The sequence below is a fragment of the Macadamia integrifolia genome, chromosome 11, assembly GCF_013358625.1.
Source record: "Macadamia integrifolia cultivar HAES 741 chromosome 11, SCU_Mint_v3, whole genome shotgun sequence".
NCBI lineage: Eukaryota > Viridiplantae > Streptophyta > Magnoliopsida > Proteales > Proteaceae > Macadamia > Macadamia integrifolia.
The window spans coordinates 10825935-10842226 of record NC_056567.1 but is presented as its reverse complement, the minus strand read 5'-3'; the positions used below and the strand labels follow the sequence as shown (position 1 = coordinate 10842226).

At 39.8% G+C, this 16292-nt stretch overlaps 1 protein-coding gene across 1 annotated transcript; it reads left to right on the top strand.

Annotated features, from left to right (window-relative positions):
* Positions 1–10082: 10082 nt before the first annotated feature.
* LOC122092905 lies at positions 10083–12074 on the top strand. The gene is made up of 3 exons (XM_042663208.1): positions 10083–10375; positions 10435–11063; positions 11266–12074. Exons 1-3 carry the CDS (start codon positions 10083–10085, stop codon positions 12072–12074), a joined length of 1731 nt encoding a protein of 576 aa, XP_042519142.1.
* The last annotated feature ends 4218 nt before the right edge of the window (positions 12075–16292 follow it).

The window sequence follows — 16292 nt, the reverse complement described above, 5'->3', positions numbered from 1 at the left end:
CAACTCATGAACCAATCCAGTCAACCAAACTCCTTCCTTGGCAGCCTCAACTGCCGCCATATACTCTGCCTCTGTAGTGGACAATGCAACTGTAGACTGAAGCATCGCCCTCTATGATAGAGATCCACCAGCCAATTTAAATATATATCCTATAGTAGACCTCCTCTTGTCTAAATCACTGGCATAGTCAGAATCAACATAACCCGCCAATTCTGTGGAGCTTCCCTTAACACTGAACATAACACCTATATCTTTAATCTTGCTCAAATATCTAAAGATCCACTTAATTGCATTCCAATGCTCCTTCCCTGTATTACTCATGTGTCTGCTAACAACACTGACTGCATGAGACAAATCCGGCCTGCTACAAACCATAGCATACATGAGACTCCCAACTGCATTAACATAGGGGGCCTGAGACATCTGCTCCACCTCCTAATGTGTTGTAGGGCATTCACTTTCAGACAACTTGAAGTGGCTAGCTAATGGATTGCTAGCCGGCTTAGCCTTTTCTATGTTGAAACGCTCTAGCACCTTTTCAATATACCTCTTCTGAGTTATCCAAAGTTTACCTGCATCTCTATCTCTAAGGATTTCTATGCCAAGGATCTTCTTAGTAGCACCAAGATCCTTCATCTCAAATTCAGCACTCAACAAAGACTTCAAAGAGACTATATTATATTTGTTCTTTGCAGCAATGAGCATGTCATCAACATAAAGCATCAACAAAATAATGGAATTATCACTTGACACTTTATAATAAACACAACTATCATACTCACTTCTTGTGTAGCCAATCTTCATCATGTGAGAATCAAAGCGCTTGTACCACTTCCTAGGAGATCGCTTAAGACCATAAAGCGACCTCTTAAGTAGACAAACATGGTCTTCCTCTCCCTGCACCTTGAAACCTTCAGGTTGTTCTATATAAATATGTTCCTCCAAGTCACCATGAAGAAATGTAGTCTTCACATCAAGTTGTTCAAACTCCAAATCATACATGGCCACCAAAGCAAGTAATATTCAGATCAAAGTGTGTTTTACCACTGGAGAGAATATTTCATTGTAATTTATCCCCTCCTTCTGTGCATAGCCCTTACTACAAGTCTGGCCTTATACCTTTAATGCTCCTTCTCAGATGCTGCCTCTTTCTTATGAAAGACCCATTTACACCCAATGATTTTTCTTCCCTTGGATTTTTCCACAATCTCCCAAGTCTTGTTCTTCTGTAGAGACTCCATTTCCTCCATCATAGTTGCCATCCATTTATCATGTTGTGTATCACTCAAAGCATCATGGTAGGAATATGGATCACCTGTACCTACAGTGAGGGTATAGGCAACCATGTCCTCAAACTCGTATCTCACAGGTGCTTTGTGAGTACGCTTCCCTTTATCCTTTGCCACAGTATAGGAAACTTCTACTGCTTCCTGTTGTCCTAGTATGTCACTGGATGACTCATTCTCTCTTGTTTTTTTTTACTCACATAACTCTACTTACATAGTAGAACCTTCTTTATTTTCATCAACTGCTTGTGAATTGAAATTTGACTTCATCATATGAGACTCATCAAACACAACGTTCTTGCTAACCACAACTTTCTGTGAATTTGGATCTCACAACTTGAATCCCTTTATGCCTTTCTTAAAATCAAGAAAGATACACTGCTTAGACTTTGAGTCTAACTTGGAATGCTGCTCACTCTCAACATGTCCATAGGCTGAACAACTAAATATTTTTAGAATAGAATAATCTACTGGTTTTTCTGTCCATACCTCTTCGGAAATTTTACAATCAATCGCCTTTGATGGAGACCTGTTGATGAGGAAACATGCCATATTCACTGCTTCTGTCCAAAATCTCTTGCTCAACCCTGCATTCAGGCTCATATTCCGAACTCTTTCTAGAAGTGTTCAATTCATCCTTTCAGCTACACCATTTTGTTGTGGTGTCTTTGAAACCGTGAAGTGACGTATAAGCCCTTTAGCTTTACAGAATTCTAGAAATGGCTTGTACGTGTACTCCCCTCCATTATCTGTTCGCAAATACTTAATTTTCTTTCCTGTCTTCCTTTCTACCTCAGCCTTCCATTCCTTAAATTTAGTGAACACCTCACTTTTATGCTTCATGAAGGAGATCCAGACTTTCCTTGAGTAATTATCAACAAAGGTCACGAAGTATTCTGCCTCACCTTTAGATTTTATTATTGAAGGACCCCATACATCGCTGTGTACATAATCAAACACCCCTTTACGCTTATGTTTTGTAGTTTTGAAACTAATCTTGCATTGTTTTCCGAACACACAATACTTACAGAAGTTTAATTTATAAGTTTTCACTCCCTTTAACAGTTTCCTTTTATGAAGCTCCATCAATCCTTTTTCCCCCATATGCTCTAACCGCATATGCTACAGATATATTAGCATCTGTAATTACAGATGCTTCACCTATAACTGTGCTCCCTATGAGTCTGTATAGGTTTCCAGTTAGTTGTCCCTTCATGACAACCATGACACCTTTAATAACTTTGAGAACTCCACTTTCTGCTATGTATTTGTAGCCATTTGAGTCAAGTCCTCCAAAGATACTAAGTTTTTCCTTAATTTTGGTATATATCTCACATCTACTAAAGTTCTTACTATCTCATCAAACATCTTGATTTTGGTAGTGCCTATCCCAATGGTCTTGCATACAACATCATTACCCATTAGGACAAACCCACCATTATATGGTTGATATGTATCAAACCAATCCTTATGTAGACACATATGATATGAACATCTAGAATCTAAAATCTAAGAATCAAAAGGTTGATTCTTACCCGATGATATAGAGAGTATATCTCCATCATCTCCATCTGAACTGTCAGCCACACTAGCTTCCTCAGATGTCTTATCTACACCTTTTTTCTTCAAGTCCGCCTTCCTCTTTAAGCACTCTCTCTCATATGACCTTCCTTCTTGCAATAGTAATAAGAGACCTTTGTTTTTGCTCCTTTTGATTTTGATCGACTCTTCTCAGACCCTTTTTGATTTGATCTCCCTCTTTCCTACTATTTGTCACTCCGAAAAGACCTTCACCTTGAGATTTCATACTACTGGCCTTCTTCCTTGTATCATTGGACATGAGGGTAGTCGCGACTTCATCCATCTCAAGGGTCTCCTTCCGGTACAAGAGAGTCATTACCAGGTGATCATATGATTCTAGGAGCGACGACAACAGCAGTAACGCCTTATCTTCATCCTCGATTTTAACCTCCAGGTTTGCAAGTTTTCTTATGATCTGATTGAACATGTTAAGATGCTCTAATATATCAGTACATTCCTCCATCTATAGAGAATACAATTGCTTCTTCATGAATAACTTTTTCGTTAAGGACTTCGTCATGTAGATGCTTTCAAGTTTCCCCTATAACTATGGTGCAAATTCGATACCCACAACATATTGTAGGGCATCATCAGAAATATTCAATTGAATAGCACTTACCGCCTTTTCCTCTATCTCTTCCCAATCTTCGTCAGTAATTTATGTAGGTTTCTTTGACTTCCCCAACAATGTTTTCACCAAACCCTGTTGTATCAAAAGATCTTTCATCCTTTGATGCCAGAGGGTGAAGTTGCTCTTCCCATTGAACCGCTCGATATCATACTTGACATTCGATCCCTTCCTTGCCATCGTGATAGTGAACCCTAGAAAATGAAATCCTAGACCTCTGATATCAATTTGTAGAAACGCAATCCTAAAATGATGCAGAAGATAATGGAAAAATAAGAACAAGCAATGCACACATATTTACGAGGTTTGGCAAGATTGCCTACGTCCCCGGTGAGATGAGATCCTGCTTTACTGTCAATGGAGAATAGGATTACAGTGCTCGTCCCTCACACTTCTCAGTATTACTTGTATTATAGAGAAAGAAACCCTCGCTACAAATATATAATGAAAAAACCCTAATCCGAAAAGTACACAATTGCTCTCAAATAAAAAATTTAAACGGGGGGCCCCTACTATTCAGGAGGCCTCCTATCCCCTTACAACCCCTACGGCCCTCTAATCGGTTAGCAAGACCGTCGTCCTGCCTGTCGAGGCGCTGTACCAATACTCCTTGGATTAAACTGTGACGGAATACAAGACATCATACACCAACACAAAGATGGCCAAGGGTGGGATTCTCCAAAAGGGGTTGAAATGAAAACCTTTCTAGGAAATTTAGCATACAATCGCTATATGAATTGGACCGACAATTATTTACAAACATAGTTGCTGTCGGACAATGTTAAGAATTAGAAAGAGGAAAATGACACGGGTGTTCTCCTCCCTCTGTTCTTGCAATTCTGCGTTTGAGAAATCAAAGGAGTTGAAGGGAGGAGGTTCTTGAGCCTTAAAATTGGTCCGTGACCGATCTTAGATTGTACCCCCATGGAAATTTGAAGAATACCCAAGCACATCTCTGGGGTGAACGATTGCAAACACTTATCCTCCATCTTCTTAAACCTTGTTTTCGTACCAAGAAGAAGAAGAGAACATGTAAAAGTTACGAGATGAGATGATATATTCTCCTCTTAGTTCTTTCTACCATACCTTTTTTAGGGGTTAAATTTAATTAATATTAAATGTGAAAATTCAAAAGAATGGGAAATGATTTCAAATTGGAAAATCAGATTGGATTTTAGTGTCCACAAAAACATGGTATATTAGAACTTAGTTTCAAACAATCATTTTTAGTCCTGGATTTTTGCTCCCGGATTTTTACAGAGCAACCGTATTAAGCACGTATTAAACACGTAGCATATCATTGCCGTATGTGTTTTATTACACCGGATTTTTTTAAACGTATTATTATCGTATGGTCCATTTAATTGTCATATGTATCCGTTCCTGTAGTATTGCCTTCCCCAAACTTACTAACTACGGTCTAGGTATACGGTCTAGGTATACGACCACACTCTATCATAGAAAGAAAAAATTCCTAAAATAAAATTTGAATCTCGGAATCTTTCACACTTCAATGATTGAAATGCAAAATGGAGGTTGACACTCAGTGGGATCACTTTCTTACATAAACAAAGAATTTCTGCCCATTCCTCACCCCGAGATATAAAATGATAGATTGAGATCGCTCTCTCAAAAAAAAAAAAATGAAGAGGGTGGAAAATCTCTATCTACCACTCTTTTTTTTTTTTTGGTAAAATCTATCTACCACTCACATCTTGAATAAATACACAAACAACATCAGGTTTTTGTCACATGAAGGCTAAAGCATGTTAGCAAGCTCGATTTACATGGGGCGGGCATTTGAATAGGTTTTTTTTCTTTTTGTAAAGGTTTGAATTGGTATTTCTCGCCGATATATATGTCACAAGTGATAAATGAAAAAAAAAAAAAAAAAGTGCAGAATCCTTAACTCTTTTTCCCTCAAAAGGCAACCATATTTTTTGTAATTTTTAAATTTCAATGATACTAGTGGTATTGTAGGATCCACTTGGCCAGCCATTTGTATGGGTAGTTGTTATTGACATTTGGGTACACGTGACAAGTGGTAATATTCTTCGTAATTTTCACTTTTTTTCTTAAAAGACATCATCAAATTACTGAATATATATATATATATATATTTTGATACTATTGGCATCAAATACTTTTTTTAAAATAACATTTTCAGCAGTTTTGATAGATGGAGATGAAATTGGGAGAACCAAATATTCCTTATAGAAAGGTAGAATGGAAGTATAGTATTGAACAAATTGGTGTAAATGTTGTGTTCTATGGTGGCGAACTCAATGAGGTCGGTTATAGTGATCTTGTTACTATGGAGAAATATTCTAGATACGCTCAATTGGGTGAAATTTTTGAATTGGATCATGCTACTTTGAATTTGATGGTATTTTTTGTAACAGTCCAAGGGCTGTTTTTACTTTTGGGTATGTTTTTTTTTTTTTTTTTTTTTGCTCTTCTTTTTAAGACACATTTGGATGACACTAAAACCTTGTTCAGAGATGTTTTTGCTGGGATTGACCAATAGTTGGATGCTCAAATAGAATTTGAAACATTCAAAAAATTGGACATCAAATTACAAGGAGACAAGTAGTCTGATATGGCATTGTTCTAGTATCTTTGGCATTTATTTGGTTTTTGTGACTTTAGATATGGTACCCAAAAAATATTAATTTGAATCACCATCCTTTCTTCAACTCTTGCTCTGTTTTTTATATGCAAGATGATATGACCCCAAATGAACAAGTGTAGAAGCTATAAATATAATCCATGATTGAATATATGGGAGTATTGTTACCTTGCATTCTCGACTCTATGGATAATTTTTTATGTTATCTTTTTGGAGAATTGCTTAACATTCCAATTAAAAAGATGAAATGATTTTTGAGTATCTAAATTGAAGTAATGAGCCCTATTTGTTGGGGGTTATTAGTTCAATTAGTCCTCGTGTTCCTTGAATGGATCTCTTAATTGTTAAGGGGGTGACCCAAAAGTGGTATATAAGGTGTTCCCAGTAAAACTTACGAGTGATCCAGATGTATAGATGGTGACTAGGGATGTTTTCAATATTATACAATTTAAGTCTATAACGGATCTCCAATAAAATCATTTACTTACAATGAAATGGTATAAGAAGTAAACAGACCTCAACCAATAGAATGGAATTTATGGCTACACAAAGCATTGAGGGTAGTTCTAAAATTCATCTAAAGCAAACAGATCTAGGGGAGTTATTGAAACAATTGAATTCGAAATATGGTAACGTAGCTCTTGGGTGGGGAACGACCCCTTTGATGAGCGTCGCAATGCCTCCATTTATGATATTCTTATATATTGTTTTGGAGATTTATAATTCTTCCGTTTTTTGGATGGAACTTCACACAAGTTTTTTTTTTTTTTTTTTTTGGTAGGAATGGAATTTCAACAAGTTAGTCCATAAGAACTATGAAGTCTTAGCCCTTTTTTTTGTTGCTAATGAGGGTTTCCATGCGTTCAGCCTGATTATTCCCTCAGTTTCAGCCTACCCCACAATCACTGGACCATGTCATCATCGGCATTAACCAGAAAGCCAAATCAATCTAGTTATGAGTGGCCCAAAGGTGGTGTCAACGTGATTCAAACATAGTAAGATGCTTTACCCATGACAATTCACCAATAGACCAACACCTTGGGGTTCATGGAGTTTTGGCCTTTAAAATCCAATAAAGAATCATTTAAGATTCATGGCATGTCAAGTTACCACTAATACAATTCTTCACTTTATATCAAACTAAACCACATTCTCCATTGGTTGTGTGTGGCCCATCAATTTCTTTATGATTTTTCTTCTTACAAACATATTCCTCAAGCACGATACTTAATGCACTAACTACAAAATTGCATGGGTATATGCACAACACCTAGTATCCATTCGCTTTCCTAGCTTTCGTCTCTCAATGTTAGCATAGTGCTTTTGTCATTGGTGTTCTTTTCGATCTCTATGTATTTTACTGCTCTACCAAAAAATTTCTTTATCCTTACCATACTCTCTAGCTTAGTAGTCTCACGGTCTATCCAGGATGGAGCCTTGGAATTGATGGTGAACTTCAAGTGCCACCTACAAATGCTTTACGTCCAATTATTCTAGATAACACTTGCATTGTCTATTTTACTACGACTGTTGGCACAATTGCTTATTCCCTAAATATTGTCATTGCTTCTTCTCTGAGAGAGAAAGTTTACAACCTGTGGGCCTTTCATAAAGCTTTCGCCTGTTAATGCCCATTGTTGCCTCTTATAGGAGTCTGGGATATGTCACAATCCCAGTGTAGTTGATTAGTCTCTCATTGAGCCACTAATCATCAGCTTAGTTTGCTCTTACCTCGCGAACTAGCCGATCAAACGCAAGCCCTCCTTGACTGGATTCCTCCTTTTTTTGGCTCAGCCTACGGGGTATTTGCAGTTGTTTCCAACTATTGTTAGCCTCCCAAGGGTAGTTTCTTATGCTTTTCTCACTTGGCCACCACTGAAAACAGAACTTCCTTCTTTTTGGTTGAAACTTTCAGTTCTCTCTTTAGGAATCATATATCCTTATTTAGTCTCAGAAAATGTTTTTTTTTTTTTTTCTTAAGGATTGGTATGTCTTTTTATGGGATCATATGTATTTTCATTATCTATTATTTTCAGTGCACAATTCCGTGGAATGTCGGTAGTGGTAAGATCAGTTTGATAGAGAAGTAGAAATAGTAAGTATTTTTCGTTGGGTTTCTTTGAAAAAAATCATTGCATCTTCCTTTGATTCTTTATGAAAGATATTCAGTCGATCATAATCAAAGTAAAAGAGTCTTTTTCCTCACCATTCCCTTGACTCATATTGATAAGAATTTGACTCCACGAGAACTTGAACAAAAAGTTGTTGAATTAACCTATTTCTTCCACATACCAATTGAAATATTTTAAAATAATAATGAATTATTTTTATAAGTCTCTATATAATCATCTTATAAAGCAATAGTTAATGTCAAAATTAACATCCTGGATCAAAACCAAAAGGAGTTAAAATACCAAAGTTCAACTAATAAGAATAATTGATGGCGGAAGGAAGTCCTAGTGATGACCCTGGAGGTGGACTAGCACAGGATAGGGGAAGACAACTCCAGCTGACTGATTTTTGGAAGGCCCTCCCTTCCTCGGTGCCGGCAGTGTCCATGGGAGACATTATGGAGGAGGGGGGAAGTGGTTCTGTGGCCATTACAGGGGTGGCAAGGAAATCATATGCCTCCATTGTTGGTTCGGAAGAGCTTGCTTTGGACAAAGGGATACAGAGTGGAAATCACCTTGCTCAAAAATCGTTTGCCAAGACAGTAGATACAGTTTTGCCAGTGGTGGATGATCTACCTGAGCCCGTTCATGCCGGAAACTCAACGAAAGTGATCATACCTCAGGAGGAGTATGAGGATCGCTTACACAAGTACAAATTTTCCCTGATCGGTCGTATCAATTTTCGTTTTATCTCACTGGATGACGTTCGCAGAGAAGCCAGGGAGATTTGGAAATTGAAAGGAAAGGTAAAGATGGTGCCTATGGGAAAAGGTTTCACCATCTTCCAGTTCGATTCTGAAGGGGATATGGCTCTGATGTGGAGGCGAAGCCCTGTAAAGGTTGGAAGGCAGTATGTTTGCTTTCAACGATGGCATCCGGATTTTTGTATCCATGAAAAACAAATCAACAAGGCCCTAGTTCCGGTGCGGTTTCCTGATCTGCCATTAGAATATTGGCATGAGAAGGTTCTATTGACGATGGCCAAGGCGTTAGGGTGGCCAGTTGCACTTGATCACCGCACCAAAAATGTTCTATATGGGAACTATGCTCGAGTCCTTGTTGAGATGGAGGTGGGGGCACCAAGGCTTGATGAAATCCAGGTCGAATGTAGGCAACCTGGAACTGAGAACTTATTCTAGTTTAAGTAGTAGGTGCTCTATGAGGACTCTCTGGGGCAATGCGGCTTCTGCAAAAAGTTGGGGCATCAAGTGCATGCATGCCGTGAAAAGAAGGCTCATGATGAGCAGCAAAATCCTATGGACAAGGAGGGCCTTCCTGGAGCGGTGTATGAAGAAGATAGAGTTGACTCGGGTAGGGGTGACTCACTGGGTCGAAATGATACCTCTATGGAAAGATTTGGACATGATTTAATGCCAAAAAATTCAAATGTTCAGCAGCACTTTCAAAACACTGAAGGGAGAGGGATTGAATCCGTGCCTACCACCATTAGTTCCTCTCGGTTTTCTTCTATGGAGAGGGGAGAGATCCTAATTGATTTGATTGCTTCAAATCACAATCCTACCCATACTAATTCGGGTAAGCAAATATTATCACAGGATAAGGAGGCGGGTGGCATGGAAACCGTTCCAAAGGAGTTCGCATAGGAAGGAGAGGAATCCAATACGGATTCTTCGGATGATGATGACTCAAATTCGACTGAGGATGATGTGGACTGGTCTGATTCAGATTTAGGTTCTGAGATGGAATTGGACCCAGACCAACTTGATGCAGTTGATGGAGGAGAACCAAACTAGACTGGGATTCACTCTATCGATGAACCAGCCGTGATGCCTCCTGAGGACGACTGCGCCGTGGTGACTCAAGGTGTTGTGAGAGTTTCATCGAGACCCAAAAGGTCAAGGACAGCTTTAGGGAGCTCACGTGGTGGGTTGGCGAGTAAAGGTGGCCGTTCCAATGACAACGGAGTGCCCGTGTCTTCATCGACTGCTACTTTGAGTAGAAGGGAGATGGCTAGGATGGGGGATCTGGCTGTGGATAAAGTGGCAGCATTGGCAGAAAAAGGGAATGTGGTAGAGGATAAAAGGGGAAAATCGAAGCAAGGTGGCGGTCAGACCTCGAGGTCTGATAAGGCTATACAGAAAAATTGATTCCTATAAGGATATTTTTTTGGAATATCAGGGGAGTTAAGAAGGCAGCGTCTGCTAGAGCATTGCAAAAATTTTTGCTTGACCTCACTCCAGAGGTGGTCTGCATAGCGGAACCCATGGTGGACTCTCTATCCTTCCCTTATGCCCTTTTTGTTCACCTTGGCTTCAGGGCAGAATTAATTCATAATTCTCGTCGCGATAAGGTTCCTAATCTTTGGATTATTTGGAAAAATTCCTTAAGGCGCCCGGTGGTCGTTCAGTCCTCGGAGCAGCTGATCTCAGTCTCTCTGGAATGTAATGGTCAGATGGTGTTGGTGTCTATGATTCATGCCTCTTGCTTTAGGGCTGAGCGTCAGAATTTATGGATGGATTTGGTTGCATTAGCCTCCTCCTCCCTTCCATGGGCAATCATTGGTGACTTTAATGCCACGCTCTACTCCCATGAGAAGCGGGGTCTAGGTAGATTTAATGTGGGTGCGGCGACGGAGCTTCAGGTGATGGTGGATGCATGTGAATTGATCAAAACCCCTTCTCAGGGACCTAAATTCACTTGGATGAATAATAGACGTACAGGTCATGTGGCAGCAGTGCTCGATCGAAGTTTCTTCAATGCTCGTTGGTTAGATGTTTTTGGTGATTGCAGCAACAAGTCCTCCATCGGTCAGTGTCAGACCATGCACCTATTTTACTCTTTTCAGCGGCAGCGCCTAAGGCTAGGAATGCCCCTTTTCGCTTCCATCGGTTTTGGATGGATGATGGGTCTTTTGAGGAGCTCGTGAGGGAGGTGTGGCATAGGGACGTAAGGGGGGGCCCAATTGGAAGGCTGGTCCAGAAATTAAAGGCTGTGAAGGGTGTGCTTAAGGGGTGGCAAGACAAACATTTCCAAATGTTGATTTGGCCCACAAGGAAGCTACTGATGTGGTGGTGGAGGTGCAGCAGTCCATTGACCAAGTTGGTATGATGGATGAATTGTTTTCTAAGGAAGCAGAGGCAAAAACAAAGCTCTTGAAAGCTGTGGAATTACATGAGAAACTTTGGGCAAAGAAAGCCCGCTGTAAGTGGGATAAATTAGGTGACAGAAATTCAAAGTTTTTCCATTTATCAGTGAAGGTGCGACGTGCCAAAAATTGTATTCGATCGCTGAAGAAACAAGATGGATCGATGGTTTCAGAGCAGGGTCAGTTGGCAGAATATATCTCAAATTATTTTCAGGACTTCCATAAGGCCGATCAATGTGAAACTTATTCGGAACTACTTCAGGTCATCCCCCAGGAGGTGAATAGAGAAGACTCATTGGCTTTAGAAGTTTTCCCTGAGATGGACGAAATAAAGAGGGTGGTTTGGAGTTTGGATCTAGAGAGCTCACCGGGCCTTGATGGTTTCCCTGGAGCCTTCTTTAAGAAGTGTTGGGAAATTGTCGACGTCGATTTTTGTGAGGCTATGCATGCCTTTTTCAGAGGTGGTAAGCTTCCCAATGGGGTGAACAATAGTTGGGTGACTTTAATCCCGAAGGTGGAAGGGGCAGGAACCTTGGATAAGATTCGCCCCATCTGTATGGCAAACTTCTTTTGTAAGGTGCTGTCAAAAATAATGGCTGAGCGACTTTCCTGTCTCCTCCCTCGCTTGGTGTCGGAAGAACAAGGGGTGTTCCAAAGGGGTAAGATAATTTGAGCAAACATTAGCTTGGCATCGGAGCTGGAAAACTTATTACACACCTCTGTTAGGGGTTGTGGGATGGGGATCAAGGTGGATGTGCAAAAGGCCTACAACTCGCTGTCATGGGACTTCCTCTTTGCGGTGTTGAAGAGGTTTGGTTTCTCGGAGGTATGGTTGAGCTGGATTCATGAGATTTTGAGTTCATTTAGAATTTCTATTTTGTTTAGTGGTGGTCCAGTAGGCTACTTCGGTGTGGAGCGGGGTTTGAGGCAAGGAGATCCAATTTCCCCTATGCTATTTATCCTAGCAGAGGAAGTTCTTTGTAAGGGTTTGAATGGTTTATTGAAGGAGGGGAAAATAAAGGCTCTCCCTGGGCCGAGAGGGGCTGTGGTTCCTAGTCATCTGCTCTTTGCGGATGACATTTTTATATTCAGAAATGCCGCTGCCAAACATGTTAAATGTCTGTGTGACTTCCTCCACAAATATCAACTTTACTCAGGTCAAAAGTTCAATCTAGACAAGAGTAAAATTTTCTTTAGCAAAGTTGCCCCCCATAGGAAGAGGTTTATCGCGAACTTAATTGGAATCCCAATTTGTATGTTGCCTACGAAGTATCTTGGGGTGGAAATTTTCAAAGGCATTGTCAAAAAAGATAGGCTTCTCCCCTTGATGGACAAGATCAAGGCTCGTTTACAGGGATGGAAGGGCAAACTGTTGTCCATGGCAGGTAGGGCTGAACTGATTCGGTCTGTCATCTCAGGTATGCCTATCCATAACTTTTCAATTTATTGGTGGCCTGAGTCGGTGATAAAAGTAGTGGAGCGATGGATCCGAAACTTCCTGTGGTCAGGGGAGATTGATACAGTGGAGAAAATATCGGTTAAGTGGAAGGACGTGTGTAGACCCATGTCTGAAGGGGGCCTAGGAATCAGAAGACTCAGGGAGGTGAATTGTGCGGGGCTTAGTAAACTTATGTGGCAAATGAAACATGAAGAGACAGCTTTTAGCAAGTTCTTGAGAGCAAGGTTCATGGACGATGGTGGTGACCTCAAGAAGGGGTATAAGTCGTCCTCGGTTTTAAAAGGCATCTCAAAGATGTGGAAGTTTGTCTCTTCTTCTGAGCGTTGGATGGTGGGGAATGGTGAGGACATTCTTTTTTGGCATGATAGATGGCTGGGCCCTTTGTCAATTGCAGAGCGATCTCCCCTCCCTCCCTCTCATTTCCATAATAATTCATGTAAAGTAGCTGAATTTATTGTGGATGGCTAGTGGTCTCTCCCTCGAGCCTCTTCGGACTTCTTAAAAGGTATTATCAGGGAGATCAAAGATATCTCATTACCGTTGGAGCAGAAAGATAAATGTTGCTGGTCCCGCTCTTCATTAGGCAATTTCACCACCAAATCGGCTTGGGAGGCTCTAAGGAAAAGAAAACCAAAGGACAACTGGGCGAAGGTTGTGTGGGGGGCTGACCTACTTCCTCATCAATCGGTTTTTGGTTGGAAGCTTATGCATGGTAAATTGCCCTGTGATGATAAGGTGAAAAGGAAAGGGGTTCTCCTTGTCTCCAGATGTGAGATTTGTAACAAGGCGGAGGAGTCACTGCCTCATCTTTTTTGGGAGTGTGAGGGTGTTGTCTTTGTATGGAGTTCCTTCGCTGAGGCTTTTGGGTTTCATTGGCAAATGCAGTGGGCAGATTTGGCAGAACTAGTTCAATGGTGGACTCAAACCTCTAGCACTGTAGGTCTGTCTCAGATGTGGATGGCGGGTTTGATTCTAATTCCATTTTTCATTTGGATGGAGAGGAACTCAAGGAGATTCAGGGAGGGTAAGATGCTCCTTTACTCAGATTGTCAAAGGCATCATGGATGAGGTACAAAGGCGTGGTCCAGGAAAGCGTGATAGAATAAAATCGCGCCTGGATCTGCAACGGTGCTACAGGCTGAATATAATGGCCCCAAAAAGGCATGTTAAGGGAGTGCGGGAGATATTTTGGCTGCCACCAGTTGAAGGATGGTGGAACATAAATTGTGATGGTTCGTCTCTGGGCAACCAAGGAAGAGCATGGGCCGGTGGAATTATAAGGGATAGTACTGCGCAGATGGTCTTGTACTATAGCTCCTTCTAGGAAATGCATCTAGCTTCCAATCTGAATTTTATGCATTGATTGAAGGTATAGAAAGAGCGAGGGAGATGAATTGTAAGTCTCTGTGGATCGAATGTGATTCGGTATCAGTGGTTATGATGGTGCAACGGGGTCTGGTGCCGTGGTTTGTGTTGCAAAGGTGGGCCTCTCTTCTCTCTTTCCTGAAGAGTATTTGCTAGAAAATTACTCATTGCTATCGGGAAGCTAATCCCATAGCAGATTTTCTAGCAAATACGGCTGCCAAGAATGTGGAATCTTCCACAACTTTGATCTGGCCTTCGAAGATATTACAGTATTTTCGGGATGATGCGATGGGCAGGTCGCGTTATAGATTCTACTAGGGTGTCTCTATCTTCTTGATGCCTGGTCCTCCTCCCTGCTAATGGCAATACCGAAGGTGGGGAAGAGTTTCTAGGACTTCTTTGGTAGTTTCAATTTTCTTATATTTTTTCCCGGTATTTCGGGTTCATTGTAAAATTTTTCCATTTCTTGTTAATATACATGACCTTTTAGCGAAAAAACTAATAAGAATAATTGACTGTAATAATTTGACAAAATCGTAACATAGAGTAACTTGTTTCTGTTTCTCACTTCACTCACCCCGTAACTATTTTCTTCCTTTTGCAACCAAAAGACTGGGAAGTGGTCATAATAGAAATGAAGTACCTAAATTTTTCATAAAAGAAAATGTTATATTAGCAACTTATTAGAGATATGATCTAAAGTCACCATTTTTTAGATTTGGCATGGTCCACGATTGACATAATATTTTAGCACTAGTAGTTAATAGAGAGTCAACATTAAATATTTTAAAAAAGAAGCAATGCTAAAGGACTCATGTCCTCTTACTGGAAGGATGTGGCCAGCAAGCCTTACTAAGCCATTTATGACAAGAACATTAATTGACCACGATAAAAATGAGGAGATTTTGGAATCAAAACCAAAATCAAGGATTGGGTAAGGTGATTAAGGGTTAACTTAAATTACAAATCCATATATTACTTATGAAATGGGTAGTAATCACAAGGGGAAAACATAAAAATCAATTATCCACACATTTCATTCACCGATCCCTAAAATCCTATGTTTACCTTCTCTTTTTTTTTTTTTTTTTTTTTTTTTTTTTTGTGTGTGTGTGTGTGTGTATATGTGTGTTCATTCAATCTTTCTTGCATTGCAAGTTACGAACACCTCTCCTCCAATCTTATATTATTTATTTTATAACCTCAAGTATGACAGTCAATGATATAACTCCCTTCACCAGTATAAAAGCTCCTTTGATTCCTCTATCTCTATATGCTTCAACAAACCAAGTCAAAGATCTCTGATGTTCATTCACAACCTTCAACTTCTGGTTATTTGTTCATAAATAATTGGTCCTGTTTATCCGTAAAAGCAATATTTTCATTTGTTATGTTTTATATTTTCAGTACCTGCTTAAGTTTGATATTCATGTTTTAAATGTATATATGTCATATTCATAAACATATAGTAATCTCCAGTATTTTCCTAACTATAGTCTAGGTTTACCATCTTGTTTATATATTAAGGTTTTGTTTATTTATTTACCTTTTTTTGTTTATAAAGGATATTTGTTTATATTTAGTATACTAACCGTGTAACACAATTAGATGGATGTGAGTATTTTCTTTCCTCCCCTTTCAATTTAATTTTTATTCATGATCCATATAGCTTAGATTTGTTTATTATGTCAATGGTCAAAGTTCGATTCAGAAGAGTGGACCGAGGTGCCAAACACCTTTCTTGGGCCACAATTTTGATATGAACTCAACCTTTGATTGGATTAGTTTGGAGTGGAGTCAATAGTTTTCTTGTGTGAAACATATGGGTCATAGACCTCAATTTAGGTGGCAACTATTTGTCAATTGAGACCTTAGATTGTGATCGCCCCAGTTCAGTTTGAAAACTTCATGCTTTCACAAAGACAATGAGACTATGACATACCATGAAAATGAAAAATATATGGTAGTGTTTTAGTATAAGAAAATGACTACAAGTGACGGAGATACACGATGTAAATAACGGAAGGGTCTTTTTTTTCTTTTTTATGGCGGGGGTGGGGCTGGGGG

Excerpts from the sequence above, each read along its gene's own strand:
- LOC122092905 (XM_042663208.1), top strand. The coding sequence starts at position 10,083 with ATGCCTCCTGAGGACGACTGCGCCGTGGTGACTCAAGGTGTTGTGAGA. Across the intron at positions 10,376-10,434 it reads GGTGGCGGTCAGACCTCGAG|GGGAGTTAAGAAGGCAGCGT; the intron begins GTCTGATAAGGC and ends TTGGAATATCAG. Across the intron at positions 11,064-11,265 it reads CAGCAACAAGTCCTCCATCG|GGGTGGCAAGACAAACATTT; the intron begins GTCAGTGTCAGA and ends GGTGTGCTTAAG.